Source organism: Hypomesus transpacificus, chromosome 9 (assembly GCF_021917145.1).
Source record: "Hypomesus transpacificus isolate Combined female chromosome 9, fHypTra1, whole genome shotgun sequence".
Lineage (NCBI taxonomy): Eukaryota > Metazoa > Chordata > Actinopteri > Osmeriformes > Osmeridae > Hypomesus > Hypomesus transpacificus.
Window position 1 is genome coordinate 4,372,422 of NC_061068.1, and position 15,183 is coordinate 4,387,604.

The 15,183-nt window shown below is 43.6% G+C and overlaps 1 protein-coding gene across 1 annotated transcript; it reads left to right on the plus strand.

The window, feature by feature from the left end:
* Positions 1-5,952: 5,952 nt before the first annotated feature.
* Positions 5,953-13,260, plus strand: fam83c (family with sequence similarity 83 member C). The gene is made up of 4 exons (XM_047025452.1): positions 5,953-6,708; positions 7,795-7,962; positions 8,395-8,519; positions 11,075-13,260. The coding sequence occupies exons 1-4, from the start codon at positions 6,199-6,201 to the stop codon at positions 12,054-12,056; spliced, it is 1,785 nt and encodes a 594-aa protein (XP_046881408.1). The 5' UTR covers positions 5,953-6,198; the 3' UTR covers positions 12,057-13,260.
* Positions 13,261-15,183: the final 1,923 nt, after the last annotated feature.

The window sequence follows — 15,183 nt, forward strand, 5'->3', positions numbered from 1 at the left end:
CTACATTTTCTCAGTTCTACGTTACAATTCTAATCTATCTTTTGTCTGTAATGCATAGATTATTAACCATTACATCAACATTATTTCAAAGCCTAGACACACAAGCACAACCAGCACAGGCTGGAAGCTAATAAACCAGCCTTGGGTCGTTGAGCCCAGCTCAAGTATTTTAATGAATCTCAAATACCATTTGGCCCCTGCCCTGGCTTCATTGAACTATAGTTTTATTTGTTTGGTTATTAAAGGGATTCTTTGTTTGTACCCTTTGGTTTTCAGCATCCAAATGAACAAATGTGGGTGGTAACACCCAACTAAAGTCATTCAAATGATTTGGGCAGAGAAAAAAATAAATTTTTGGCCCCATCTGTAGGAGTGTTTTCCAAGGACAACAGAGCCTTTTAGGAAGGCTGTACTTGGGGAGTGTACTGTATATGGCCCAGTCCTGGCCTCAAAGTGACCTGAGCTAAGGCAAGGAGATCATGTGTGGTTTACAACCTGTTTTTATAGACCACTAGCCCACTGGTCTGTGCTGTTCTGATATCATTGTATAACACTCACCACACACGCACGCACACACAAACACCATCTTCACGCTGTCCTTCTGTCCCCGTCTGAGAGATATGATCCCTTAGGTCTGTCACCTGGTGTTTTCTTACCTTAGTACGACGTGACACATACTGCTGACTGTCACACACACACACACAGTCAGTCACATGATTAGAGGAGGACATGTAGTCCCAGTTCAACCTTTCAACTTTGTAGAGCAATCTGAAGCCCTTCAGGGCAGTCTAGTAAGCTTGAACATGCTTCGGGCTGTGCAGTGTTGCAGATCTGGTTATTGGATGGGAAGCCGATGCTGGTGCACCTCTACAGAAGGAACTGATTCAAATTGTCAACTGTCAACTTTCCTGTAGGTCTGTCGATTCTCCTAATATAGTTCAGAGATGGGAGAAGAGGAGGCTCCTTGACTTCATCTTGGCTTGATGGCTCTCATCAAGTTATTGTGTCATAGTTGAAAGACAGTCCCTGCAGCTCTGCACACGACCCAAGTCAAGAACTACTAGGCATGAAGCGGACAGACAAGTTTTTATATTAATAACTAATCCCAACAGTAACTCACATTTATCCACAGTATCTGTATTTTAATGCCATGAAGGAGTTAGGAGTATCGGTGTTCAGTCTACATAAATATAAGACTATAAAGTTATATAATATATACAGTTTTCCCTTATTAGCCCACATCTCTTGTAATATAACTTTATGCTGTAGTTTCAGACTTGAGATTCACCTCCAAATGAAGAGGCACAATCCCCCTGATGTGTGAAAGAGGCCGGGGTTTGAACCCAGGTCGGCAGGAGATGACAGCAGAAGCTCTGTTAGCTGTATCTTCTTAGGTCAGAAGATAGATCGTACTACAAACATACACAGTAGAGATCAGGGTCGTACTGGCCAACGAAAGAGTCGAGAGATTCCCCGAACGGCCGGTCAAACAGCCGAGGCATAATGCAAAACATATATATATACATAATAATAATACACACACATTTTTCAGTCCCAGTCCAGACCTGGTAGAGATATAGATGTTGAGTTGGGAGTCTCGTCAAACCACCTCTACCACCATGACACCCAGTTTGAATATACAGCACCGTATCTGTGATTCCAATCAAAGAAGTTACATAGGTTACACTCTTCCTTTGTTCTCTTGTTTCCATTCACAGTCGAACCAGTTCACCTTTTTTGTCCTGTCACCACACAGAGTGTGAGCTCTGTTCCGGTAGACTGTTTACTCAACAGGCTCCAGTCTCCTGAGATACAGCCTGACCTATAGTTGGCAAGTGAATCCACACTAGGACCTGGGTGGGGGCAGCTTGAGCTATCTGATCAAGGCTGCCACTCCAGGGCTGATGCCAGACTCCTGTCAGGACAGAGGGAGGGTTACTTTGAACACAGGATGTATCCTAAGAGCCAAGGATAGGTTATTCTCATCAGTAGTGTAGTCTAGGTTATACGAAATTTGGAGAACAGACACTTTTGTGTCTATATGCATTAGAAAGTTGCAGTGGAGAACGCTAAATGGTTCTCTCTGCGTTAAAATTCATTTTTATGGAATTGTTTTGTTTGATAGCTTCCTTGCTCTCTTGCTTGAAATATGTTCCCTTCAACCCTGTGCTCGTGCATTTAGTTCTGATAAGTAATTGGTTGACAAGCTGAATCATGTTAGTCACCCACAAAAGAGTAGCTATTCAGGAACAAAACTGGCCCTACCCTGCCTTACAGTGACAAATGTTTTGACATAGCACTTAAATATTAGCCTGTACTTATAATCTCTGCTGATCTCCGAGCTTTCATGGGATTTCTGAAGACTCGAAAGCATTAAGCTTTATTATTTATTATGGATGATCTACAGAAACGCAAACTGATGATAAAAATGATGTATCACTGGCTTATGTGGACATTCATTGAATTGACAATACATGACTGGCCCTTTGGTTCCTATAAATACAACTAGTGCTGATGACTAATGCAGACAGACACTCTAAAGTGACTGTCTTGTTTTCCCAGCTTGCGTCTTCAAGTCCCATTGGAAACACTGTTCCTTCCTGAACTAAAGCATATGAATAGACACTTTGTACTGAAACAATGTGTGCGAGGGGGAATGATTCAAGGAATCGTGTTAAAGATACAAACAGTGCTTACATGACCACTACTGTGCAATATTTCTAAGGGACAGAAAGTCCAACTGAAGCTCTATCCATTGCTACTAGTATGCAATAAGCTGGGGACATGTGTCTGGCTATTCAGAGAGGGTACTGTGAAACATCTGTCTCCAGATGACAATGCCCCACTACTCACTGGCATAGCCCACCAGGAATGCCAGTATGGTTCATGTGAAACGTCAGGTCTTCTAGAAACTGCCATGGGACACTGCACAGTATGCACGTATAATGCACCGCTTTATAAGGCAAGCTGGACTGTCCTGCTACCGTGTGCAAGCTGAGGCAGGATCTGTACGGTTGGAGTCAGTCATGTGTTTCCAACACTTATAAAACGTCTCTCTGCTATGTTTCTGTACCTGCCCTCCCCTCCAGCTAAACCTGGACGCATCACATGGTCTGATCACCCTCTCTGACATACTTTCTCCTCATGGCAAGACAACGCAAGCAGTCGCGTACTACAGTAGATCCTTGATCAGTGTGATGTATAAAGGCCTTGCTAGCAGGTGCTGTCAGTTGGCTGAGCGGTTAGGGAATCGGGCTAGTAATCAGAAGGTCGATGGTTTGATTCCCGACCCTGCCAAATGACGTTGTGTCCTTGGGTAAGGCACTTCACCCTACTTGCCTCGGGGGGTATTTACTGGAAGTCACTATGGATAAGAGTGCCTGCTAAATGACTAAATGTCATTGTAGTACACAGCTGCTCTTTTTTACGATTTCATAATTATATTAACTGCAGGAACTGTCATTACATACAAATGTGTCGAAGGTCCTGGCAATCATTGATCAGATCAGGACTAACAGTATGCAAGTAGAGAGAAAGAGAGACAGAAAAGCAGAGAGACACAGAGAGAGAAAGACAGCATGCCAGATGTCTGAACACTGGAAGCAGACCAGTCTTAGCACATTGTTTACAGTCTAGTTTGATGGTATTAATCATATTTCCTGAATGGATACTTTAAGGAATACATTCAAAAACTGGACAGTTAACATCTGGACTCAATGTGTCATTACTGGTTCCAGATGACCAATTAGACAGGAGTTTTAGTATACAGTCTATCAAGCCAGGGGGTAAATTCATTTAAGGTTTTTAAACAGTATATCAATATGAAACGTATCTTAAACAGAGGAGAAACAGAGCCAATGAATGTTTGGGAAAAGTAAGGTTTGAACCACCAATCTCTGTTGGCAGGAACCCAAACATTTACAACTGGACAAAGAATACGTCATAAAATCTGAGTTTACTATTTCTGCTTTTTGTATCAGAACACAAAAAGTTAAAGTTGCCAAACTATCAGAAAGGGTTGGGTGTCACCCATTGTGTTAATCTACCGTGAACATTTCACACTACAGGAATGTTTCTCTGTGCATCAACAATAGATGTCATAATCTTGTTCAAAGGAAAGCAGTGTCTTATTTCTACGCCATCAGTGGCAGTGTGTCTAACTCTGTTTCAATCTCTCACTAAGGTCCCAACCAGAACTTATTATGGAACTGATTATTCCCGGAAGCTTCCGTACCTCATAGGCACAATTCTTTTTAACAGTTAAAAATAAATAAATCCTCTTTTGTATCCCAGAACACTCTTCCGTACACACACTTACACTGTAAACACACAAACACTATGACGCATAATCTTTTTTGGAAAGCAAAATGACTGTTCTCAATTGGTTTCTTACTTCCTGTCTTTCCTGTGTGAGAGCCCAGCTGGTCAAACCTGATTTGTCAGTGGATTCTGGAAACTGTTGAGGTTGCTGTAACACAGCACCCGGATTGGTGGATGAGACTTGTGTCTGCTGTGGTGGATCTCAGAATTGAATAAAAATCATAACTGATAGAACAGTTTTTTAAAGATTTGTGACTGAGAGAACAGAAGATAAAGAGAAATTTGATATGTCACTATAATTTCTGTTAACAGTTACATGATTTCAAAGAGCTTGTGTTTTTATGCCATTTTTTCAGACCCTGAATGTCAATACAAATGTATAATGAGTCAGTTGGTGCTCTGGTTTTTTGAAAACATAAAGGAATTACATACAATATGGATTGCAGACACATACTAGCCTTCCGTGACTAGTGGATACAATCATATTAAGACAAAAACAATAATTCCATCACAGGAGTGATTAGTACTACTATTAGTCACAACTGCTCATGATTAGATTCACACCGCGAGGAACACCCAGCTAGTGACTCAGAGGTGTTCAGCCAATCACAGACTGATGGTTCATGGAGAGGTTTAGGTTGTTATGTAGGCTTTGTAAAATGTAAATGTAAATATATAGGGCAGGTCTGTATAAAGTAATCATTGACAGTTGATTGCCTCTTTAACATACATGCATATCTGTTTTATCTGGTGTATCTGCTTAACAGGAAGTCTCTCAGCCGTGGGAGTCACCAGGTCAAGACTACAGGTAGACTACTGGCAGGCTAGTGGATTAGAATCACTTTTAGAGTGATGTCATCTATCAGAATATAGGCTTAGATAAATTAACTTGTTGATCACAAGGATGTTGTTTACCAGATGTGCAACAACAAGAGCTTATGCTCTGTTTAGAGTATTACTGTTCAATACTAGTTGAGAATGGCATGTTGTGTTATTATTCATCACTCATCCATGTGACCTTTCCAGAGCAAACAGATGAATAGCACAGACACTACAAAGACAGCAGCTCTTCCTCATTTACCAGTCAAATGAGTCGGCCGAGTGGAGCTAAAATGAGACCTGGGTGATAGGACTGGTTTATGTGTTCTTCAGTCAGTTGGGCAACACACTTACAGTAATCCTGAATGATGAAGGTGATCATAAAACACACATTGACACACTCCCATAAACACATACAGATAAAGTGGCCTACAACTAAATATGTTATTTATTTGGTGCAATGAGTTTGAACAATCCAAAAGTTGAATGATGAACTGTTGTCTCCATAAAGGCCTCAATAAGCTTCAGAACTCTAATCCCTCTTTGTTATCTAATTACTTTATCCCCCTTGACGGGAGGAGGAAGTGGGGGAGGCTCTTAACAGAATTGAGGTTGAACATGTGGGCATAAAGCCTTCCCCCCAACGCGCTGCCATGGAGAGGGGCTCCGGGGATGGCCAGGTTTTCAATTTCACACATCATGTGAGCAGAGAGGCGGAGCTGTGCTCACAGGTAGCTAGATACAGGTGTGTTTATTCGAGAGAGAGAGAGAGAGAGGGAGAGACAGAGAGACAGAGAGACAGAGAGAGAGAGAGAGAGAGAGAGAGAGAGAGAGAGAGAGAGAGAGAGAGAGAGAGAGAGAGAGAGAGAGAAGAGGCGGTGTCAATGAAAATACCAACAATACAAAAAGCCCCCGGGAACACAGACGCTGTCATGAACGGGAACTAGAGAGGCCACATCCATTTCGGCTTGGTCCACACTATTTTCATTTGTAAACTTCTTGTAAGCTACAGGGGCAGTGGAGCAATATTTCCGTCGATTTCCGTGCTGACGAGGCACAATGCAAAGCATGGACCAACTGAGGCCGGCGCAATGCGGGCGCAAACCACTGGGTAAACTTGCGACCCGGTTGGAAGAGGTAAAAAACCCATGGAGACAGGGCTCCATTCTAGAGCTTAGCCACAACGAAGCGGCCCGGTTGGCAACGGACGCACTGCTGGAGTCCGGAGAGAAGGATTACCGTCGAGTTCTGACCCAGGAGAGGGAGTTGAACTTTTTGTCGCCGCTTGAAATTCGTTACATTACCGAAAATGTTGCCAAGAACTGCCCCACTGACAGTAGCTCGAACGGGAGCACCGACCGGGACTTTGGGGAGGGGGACGCAGTGTCCGAGCTCACCTCCGGGACTTACTTCCCTATGATGTCCGACGAGGAGCCACCAATGCTGGAGCTGGGTTGGCCTGAGCAGCCGCTTCGCTATGGGCCCTCAGAAACACAGATATACTTCCAGAGGGACAAGTCACACAACATCAAAGACATTATCCGGTCATTGATAAATAAAGCAAAAAAGGTAAATAACTAGATTAAAGGGTATCAACTATTAAATATGCTTGCATATTTAATTTAAAAAAAAATAGGGTGTTTGTAGGCACACGACATCCTTGAGTTGAGCTTGTTCTTGAGAGATCCTAAAATGCTGATGAGTCAAAAAGTAATTTGACGTGAGCATGTGCGTTTGGAAAGATTATATTCCTATCTCATTTTGGCTTCTGAAAAGTTGGGCTTGTCTAGCCCTGAACTTATTAATGGAGTTCATTATGTTGATAAGGACATGGTGGTATTTAAATAAGCCTTTGACACATTTACATAACATTTAGTCATTTAGCAGACGCTCTTATCCAGAGTGACTTACAGTAAGTACAGGGACATTCCCCCCGAGGCAAGTAGGGTGAAGTCCCTTGCCCAAGGACACAACGTTATTTGGCACTGCCAGGAATTAAACCGGCAACCTTCTCATTAAGAGCCCGATTTTCAACAGCTCATAACAGCTTTATGTTTTATGTTCATCCTGATCTAATTGCTAACACTTCTTAAGCGGAAATGTCAACAAGGTTTAGTATAAAGTGCATAACACAACTTGGAAAGACATTCCATTCACACGTCACATTTGTTAAAAAATAAACAACTGTAACATTTGTATATATTTACAATGTAACTAATCAACGTCTATAAAGCCGTCCCATCCAACGTCTATAAAGCCGAACAATGGATTTTGGTGTTTCAAAACCCATTGACACTGTATGACTATGTTTAGCTTGTGTTCTGCTCCTCTCTCTTACCAACCGTCTCTGGAGGAGGGGATCCCTCTCTGAATTGCTCCTCCCAAGGTTTCTTCCATTTTTTCTCCCGGTGGGAGTTTTTCTGGGAGTTTTTCCTTGTCTTCCTTGAGGGTTTAGGTTGGTTGAGGGGCAGTTCTATGGGCGCATGTGAAGCCCTCTGTGACATGCTTGCGTGTAAAAAGGGCTATACAAATAAATTTGATTCGATTTGAACTAATATTTTGATTCTAGGCCAGCTCTTCCTCGTTACAGTAAAGCACCACAAGAACAGTGTTGGGATTTTATGATTACTCAGCATTTCCCTGTGTGTGTTGCAGGTGATAGCTCTTGTGATGGACCTGTTCACAGATGTGGATCTCCTGTGTGACCTGATGGAGGCATCTAGCAAGCGCAAGGTCCCTGTCTACATCCTGCTGGATGAAAAGAACCTGGACTACTTTGTTGACATGTGTTCAGCTCTGGACATACAGAACTCTCACCTGGGTGTAAGTGGGAGTGAAGACGGCTGTCTGGATGATGTGTGTGTGTGTGTGTATGAATGTGGAGGGGGGGCAGGTGTTAAGTTCCTTACAGGGTTTATTGACATAGGACAGAGAATTGACTATGTGTTGGAGACTCACTGCATGCTTTACATGTGATACAATCAATCCTGCCCCACTTGTGACGGTGTTTTGTTACGATATGAAAGGCGATGGTGAAAGGAGTTAGAACTACAGCTCAGATTATTTAACCTTTTCATTCTCAGTCACAATGATGGATGTAAAGATGTCCACACTCCAACATATGACCTAGTCCTCTATGTGTGTGTGTGTGTGTGTGTGTGAGTGTGTGCTTACGTGTGTGCATGAATGAGTGTGTGCATACGTGCAAATGTGTGTGTGTGTGTGACCGTCTCCTAAACCTGCTTGTCTCCTCAGAACATGAGGGTCCGTACCGTGTGTGGAGACACCTACTGCACCAAGAGTGGGAAGAAGTTCACAGGTCAAGTCCAGGAGAAGTTCATGATCATTGACTGTGAGGAGGTCATTGCAGGCTCATACAGGTGAGAGGGGACTCAGCAGTGCCATGTTATTCACTACCTTGGAAGAAAAAATGCTTTTCTTTCAAGCGCTTAACAAATAATACTTGCTGCTGAAGAATAGAGCACAGTTTTTTTTTTATGTAAAGCAATAATGTAGTTTAAGGTAGTAGTTGAAATAGTAAGATTTATTTGAAAATCAAGGAAAAAAGTGCTCAGTTATGTATTACGTAGGTAGGTACCAAGGAGTGGTCTGTCTTTTACCAGCTACACACGAGAACATCTGAACTACAAGACAACTGTAACAACAACATATATCAAGCACAACATTGTTTAAATGTTTAAATGTGCAAGTCCGGTCTGTATGCATCTTGCAATGTGCATTATTTAAAATAGAACGAACACAGATGGTCAATTCTGTAGATACCATGAGAATTTCTTTTCTAACGAATGTATAAATTGTAAATGTAGCACATTTAAATGTAGACACTTGTTTAACATTGTAGAGGTTTTGGGAATACAGTGATGGATTTCTTTCTGTCTGAACTGCCTACAATACCCTGTTTGTGTGGATGGCTGCTGTAACTGAACCTGGAATCTTTTGAAACAAACATACCTGAGCAATAACCATAATTATAGTCAGTGTTCACTAGCAGTGAGAAGTGAAGGGACTGGAGTGCATGTAACAACGTCTCTTTCAGAGATACTGTCTGAACAAGAGAAACTGGAGTGCACATTCACTCCTTCACGGATAAGTCAACTGTCACTCTCTTTTATAACGCTGTGTTTGCAGTTCACACAGAGAGAGAGAGAGAGAGAGAGAGAGAGAGAGGGAGAGAGAGAGAGAGGGAGAGAGAGAGAGAGATTGGTCAAGTGGAAGCATGCAGTGCTCGTGTAATATAGGTGTGATTGGAACTGCTGCACAAACATGGTCTTGTGAAGCCCTTAGGGATTCTAGCAGCTTAGTGGGGTCTAGAGAGAGAGCTGAAGGCCATGTGTGTACGTCCTACAATCTGTGCTACACTACACTATCGCCCTGTTTGGAGACCTGTTTGCCTGACCTATAAAGTGTTTAGAGGGTTTATCAGGAACCCTCTAGACTGTGGTCTCTTCTGTAACCAAACCTAACCCTGTTTTATAACACTGTATAGATAGCAAAGAGCACCTTACTGAACTCTTCTTCTTTTCTTCCAGATGGTTTTATATGCCACCCGTTTGCTTTATAGTGTCGATGAACCTGACCCAAGCTAGATCAAACACCCTCTGTTTTATCTGTCCTTGTATCGTTCCAGCTCAGTGTTACTGTTCAGTAGTAGACCAGGTTTTAGTGGCGGTTACTGTGACCATGAGCAGAATGTGTTTCACCTGCCAGCGCGGGTGGTGATGGTGTGTGTCACCACACCAAACAGGTGTGTGGGCGGTAGGCAGGGTGGGCACGGCTCACAAGGCTGACAAGGCTCAGTGTTCAAGCATAGTTTTCTAAGTGTGAGGCTGGTGATGGTGTGCCAAGGTATGCTTAAGGTGAGCGGCAATATGGATTTGACTCTAGGATGCCATTTATGTTTTTCTTGCGAAAGACTATTAATACCAGGAAGTGCCCTCATACAATACCCATTTCCTAGTAACTTCGTGGATGTGTGCCAGGACTTCTTAAGAAAACAGATCCACAAACATTGAAGGAATTGTAGTAATTGTCTACAAAACACATAAAGGCATGATGGTTATATGATCCCAGTGGTTAGGGAGCTAATTTGACTATCAAATGCTCTTATTGCGTGCCTTAACAATGATTACTAAACACTCAATTAAAGCCTGACTCGTGGTTTTTGACACAGCTGGAAACTAAAACCCTCTTTTGTGCCAAACCACAAGTTATCAATCTGCTAAACTCTGGACCAAAGTAGTTTTGGTTAGTCGAATGGTATTTAAACTAGCCCTGGTGTTTTTTCCTTTGGCTCTTGGAGTGAACTTGCTCTCTCTCTCTCTCGCTCTCTCTCTCTCTCTCTCTCTCTCTCTCTCTCTCTCTCTCTCTCTCTCTCTCTCTCTCTCTCTCTCTCTCTCTCTCTCTCTCTCTCTCTCTCTCTGTGTGTTTGTGTACTTTACATAAATGTGCAAAATGTTGTGGTGCGTGTGCGTGTACTGTATGTACGTGCCATGTGTGTATGTGTATCGAGCTTAGGTCTCCTTGTCAGCCCAAAGCAGATAAGCTGTTGGTGATTCACCACCATGACAGAGTTTATCCAGGAAGCTCTAACACCACGCCTGTATGTTTCCTATTCAGATTAGAGAGTTGACCAGTATCAAGATAGCTAAGCTAATTGGGCACTTTACTGTTGACGGTTTTACAGGTTTAAAGTTGGCCCTCCAAGTACTGGTATCTTGTGCATTTTGCTGTGTAGTAAATAGAATACTGAAACTATTGTGACTGTCCGTTGTCAGAGAGATATCTATTTGTGCCACAGGGTCTAAGTTGTCCTGAATATTTAGCTGATGTGATTGTAGTTTTTTTCCCTGTTGCTGACCACTTCCTGTTTCCTGTCTTCCTGTTTCCTGTCTTCCTGTTTCCTGTCGTCCTGCAGCTTCACGTGGCTCTCCGCCCAGGTCCACAGCAACATGATGATGCACTTCTCAGGCCGCATCACCGATAGTTTTGACCGGGAGTTCCGTTGCCTGTATGCAGACTCCCAGATCATAGACTGCTTCCACAACCCCGAAGATGAGGGCCTTCCCAGCTTCCCCGCCTATCCCGCCATGACTTTTCCAGGCATGGGCATGGACTTCCTCCCCGATAGGTCGAGGGAACGGGAGAGGTTGTCTTCAGAGAACTCCAGCAGCCAGTCCAGCAGCAGCATGTCAAGCGTGAAGGCAGCGCCCGGGATGGCACCAACCGTGTACAAGGTCACCCAAGGTCACGAGAAGAAGGAGGTGACGAGCGCACACCTGAGCCCCGAGAGGAGGGTGGGAGGGAGCGGAGGTGGGCAGAATCCCAGCCCTCCCGGCACACGAATCAACGGAGCCAATCACAGCCCGGCTCCTGAACGCCCTACTTCCGGGATAGGCCAATTGAAAGGGATTGACTGGACAAAACCCAACACTCCAGACTTCATGCGTCCGACAGTTGGAGGGACCACGTCAAAGTTCCAGGCGCTAGGTCTGTATGACCACAAGCTTTTCCAAACCAGCCCTAACCCGGTCTACACGTCCCATGCACAGCAGTCCCCTGTGGTCGAAAACAAACTCACCCCTAACAAAAGGGCCCCGTCCAACCCTCTTCTCAACAAACTCACTGACTTCTTCATGTCCCCCGCCAAGGAGAAGGACTCCTACACATTCCACAGGTCCCCACCCCTCAGCACAGCCTGGGGGGGGCCAGACCTGTCTCAGACAGAGCCAGAGAGCCAGCAGAGCCCCCCTCCCCCCCTCTCCCCCGTGGGCATCATAAACAGGCAGGACAAAAACCGAATGACCCTGGGCCACAGCAAACTGGACTTGGTCAACCACTACAACCAGATGAAGTCCAAGCATGTGTACAGCCGCTTCGAGCTGAAGAACAACAACTGAGAGTGGAGTGAGACCCTGTTGTGTGTGTGTGTGTGGTTCTATGTTCAAGGCTGGTTAAACCTGCAGATGTAGCCTGAGTCGGTGCTATGGGAAGGTGTGGGGGCACCCTAAATATTTCCCACCGCTCCAAGGGATTGTTCCTTACTTCACACCTGTGTCCTCTCCAGTGTCTGTTCTGAGGGGTTTGTAGCAGGTAATTACAAATTGTGAACTGTGCTTTTACTATCCCTGCCCGTCCCACAGAGTGTGATAGAACAGGACATGGAATGGTACACAGTACAGAATGTGCCTGCATTTTCTTGCCTTTTAAGCTGTAGGTATGACAGACAGGCCTGTTAGCTTTGCCTTTTCTACCTTTTAGAAAGATAAAGTATGTCGTTTTTACATTTCTCAGTTTCCTAGATGTGTAGCTATTTTTTTTTAAGCTTTGGTGATACTATGACATCCCGGTGAGATAGTAGGAATGTTCATTTTTATCAGGAGTAGTCTTCCAATGCGCTTGTTGTGGTGGTGCACAACATTAATAGTCACGTCTGTTATGACCCTGACAGTATCCACTCAAACGTTTTCAGACCAAGATCATTGCATTCCAGTGTGTCGTCATTCTTTACCATACACTATACCATCTTTATTTTTTCTTATTTGCTGAATTAATGTTGTTGAACTTTTGACCAAACACACAAGTTTAAAGGCTGTGTTTCATGCCTCTGTGGCCTGATTCCACACTCTTATAAAATCTAAACAGGTATATATATATCACATGATACTATGGCATCAACACACACTCATACAGTGATTTAGAATCACAATCATGATGTACAGGGGGCTTATTTACATATATTCTGATATAAGAATGTACAATAACGAATATAATATATTTTTATTTTCAAACAACCATTGTCTATGGTCCAGATAATTAATGACTACTGTTGGTTATGTAGGGCTTGGCAACACTGTAGCTATCATAGAGAGAAAGCTCATCTCAGTACATTAATGTCATTTATTTTCTACACAAAATGTGAATCTTAGCTTGTGTATGTACTGTACTTAAACGGAGAATAATAGGTGAGACGAGGTTTGTCTTTATATTAATGTTGTTTCTGTTAAATGTGAGTGTGTTACTGTTACAAAAGATACACCAAGATGTTACCAGTTACTAGTGTACAGTACAGTAATGCAATAAAGATGATTGATTGGGACTGAATGATGTATGTGGTATGGTGCAGGTCTACCTACGCTGAATACTAAATGCCATGCTAGTAAGTTGCATCTTAGAACTACATTACTTTAGCTCTCATCTACAAACTACAGTAGCAACATTTTCTTTTCTAACATATATATTTTTGGTCATTTCTGCTTTCTTAATAATAGTGACAGTTTGAGAGAAACAGGGAAGGCATGAGAGAGGGGATGACTTGCTTGCCAAAGGCCCCGGGCTGGAATCAAACCTGGGTTGCTGCTGTGTGTTTTTACCTGGTGAGCCACCAGGACGCCCCAGAAATAAAATTTTCATTGTTGACAAGTCACAGTGGCTTTTGTCCAACCAGATACAGATACTAGATACAGTAGCTCTTTAGCATCTATGCTTTTCAATACAGGAACAGTTGATGGTGATCTTTCTTCCTGGTTCAGTAGAAGAAAGACCAAAACACCTGCTTCATCCCACTTCCTGGTTTAATACAAAGGGGAATTGAAGGTGGGTAATTTCAGTGACCCAGAACAGTTTGCTGATGAAGCCAGATTCTGGGTCACCAGCCTGCCAGTCTGGAAGATTAGCTATTAGGAAACTTTGACCTGTTTCACTGGCTGTTACCACAGCAGTGACTCCCCGTGTTTGACTGAATGTTACCAGGGCAAAGCAGGTTATTGTGGGTGCGTCTCAATACTAATATTTAAAGAAACAGTGCAAGTAAAGAAAGTCAAACAGCTTCAAGGGCAGTTAAGACAAAGCCCATGCTCCAGCTGACCGTTACCATGGAGGCCGGGTAACAGTGCTTCTCCTGTCCGTTTGTAGGGCATGCTGGGTAACTCGATCCCCTTCGGTCTCGTGTTTCCAAACTGACCGCTGTCAGTCGTCTGCCATGGTGACGACCAGCTGTTTGGAGATGAGGAGAGCCGGTCTTAAGGATTCAGACAGACAGAGAGCTTCAGGTTGAGTAACCGGGACTAGGCATGCAGCTAGATGGGGTTTCACTCAGGTCTATTGCCAGAGATGTACAAAGACTCTACTGAGCTCTTACCCTTTCAACTCATGTAGGAGCCGTACATTACAATGACAGAATTGACCAATAGACTGCTGAATGTGGAGGATGCTTTAAGACCAAGCGTGGGTCAGTATGGGTCAGTTCACAGCCTTTCAGGCTTTTCTTCTGGCCTTTCAGAGACCAGGGAACAGACCCCTCGGGCTATCTGACTACAGTTGCTTCAGTCTTCTCGTGTCAACGGGGGCTGAGAGCAGAAGAGCACACGTTGTACGTGTCCTCCGCTACACATCACAGCTGTTTATTGAATATTCCTACTGTAAGTTATTACGGTGACATGCAACCAAAAAACGGTGACCTTGCGATGTATTATCTTCAGGAGACAGGGTTCGTAGACAGGCTTCCTGTCTTAGCTCTAGGGGGTTCTAAGGGATGTGTGTGTATGTTTGTGTGCGTGTGCATGTTTGTGTGTGTATGTGAGTGTGTGTGTGTGTGAGTGTGTGTGTGTGTGTGTGTGTGTGCTCGCGGGTGCATGGAAGCTCCAGGGTTGACAAACAGGAACAGGCCAAGTGCAGTAACACTAATCTGGATTTAGAAGTCTTTGTCTGAGCTGGGCTGGTCGAGGCTGGAGCTCAACCTGGCTTTGTTCTGACGAACGTCAGTGTGTTTACTATGTCTTTCAGTGTTGTACAACAATACTGAGTAGAGTGCAACAAAGGTAGGCTAAATATAGTACTTATGTATGAAATAAATCACAACAGCTACATTAAAGAATTGCCACCAACTGCAGATTGTGGAGAACAGAGTACAGGAAAGTAGAGCAGAACATGACAGAGTAAAGAATAGAGTAGAGTAGACTTGTGCAGAGAGTCTAGAGTAGAATATATAAGAGCATAGAGCAGAGTAGAGTAGAACCCACAAGAGTA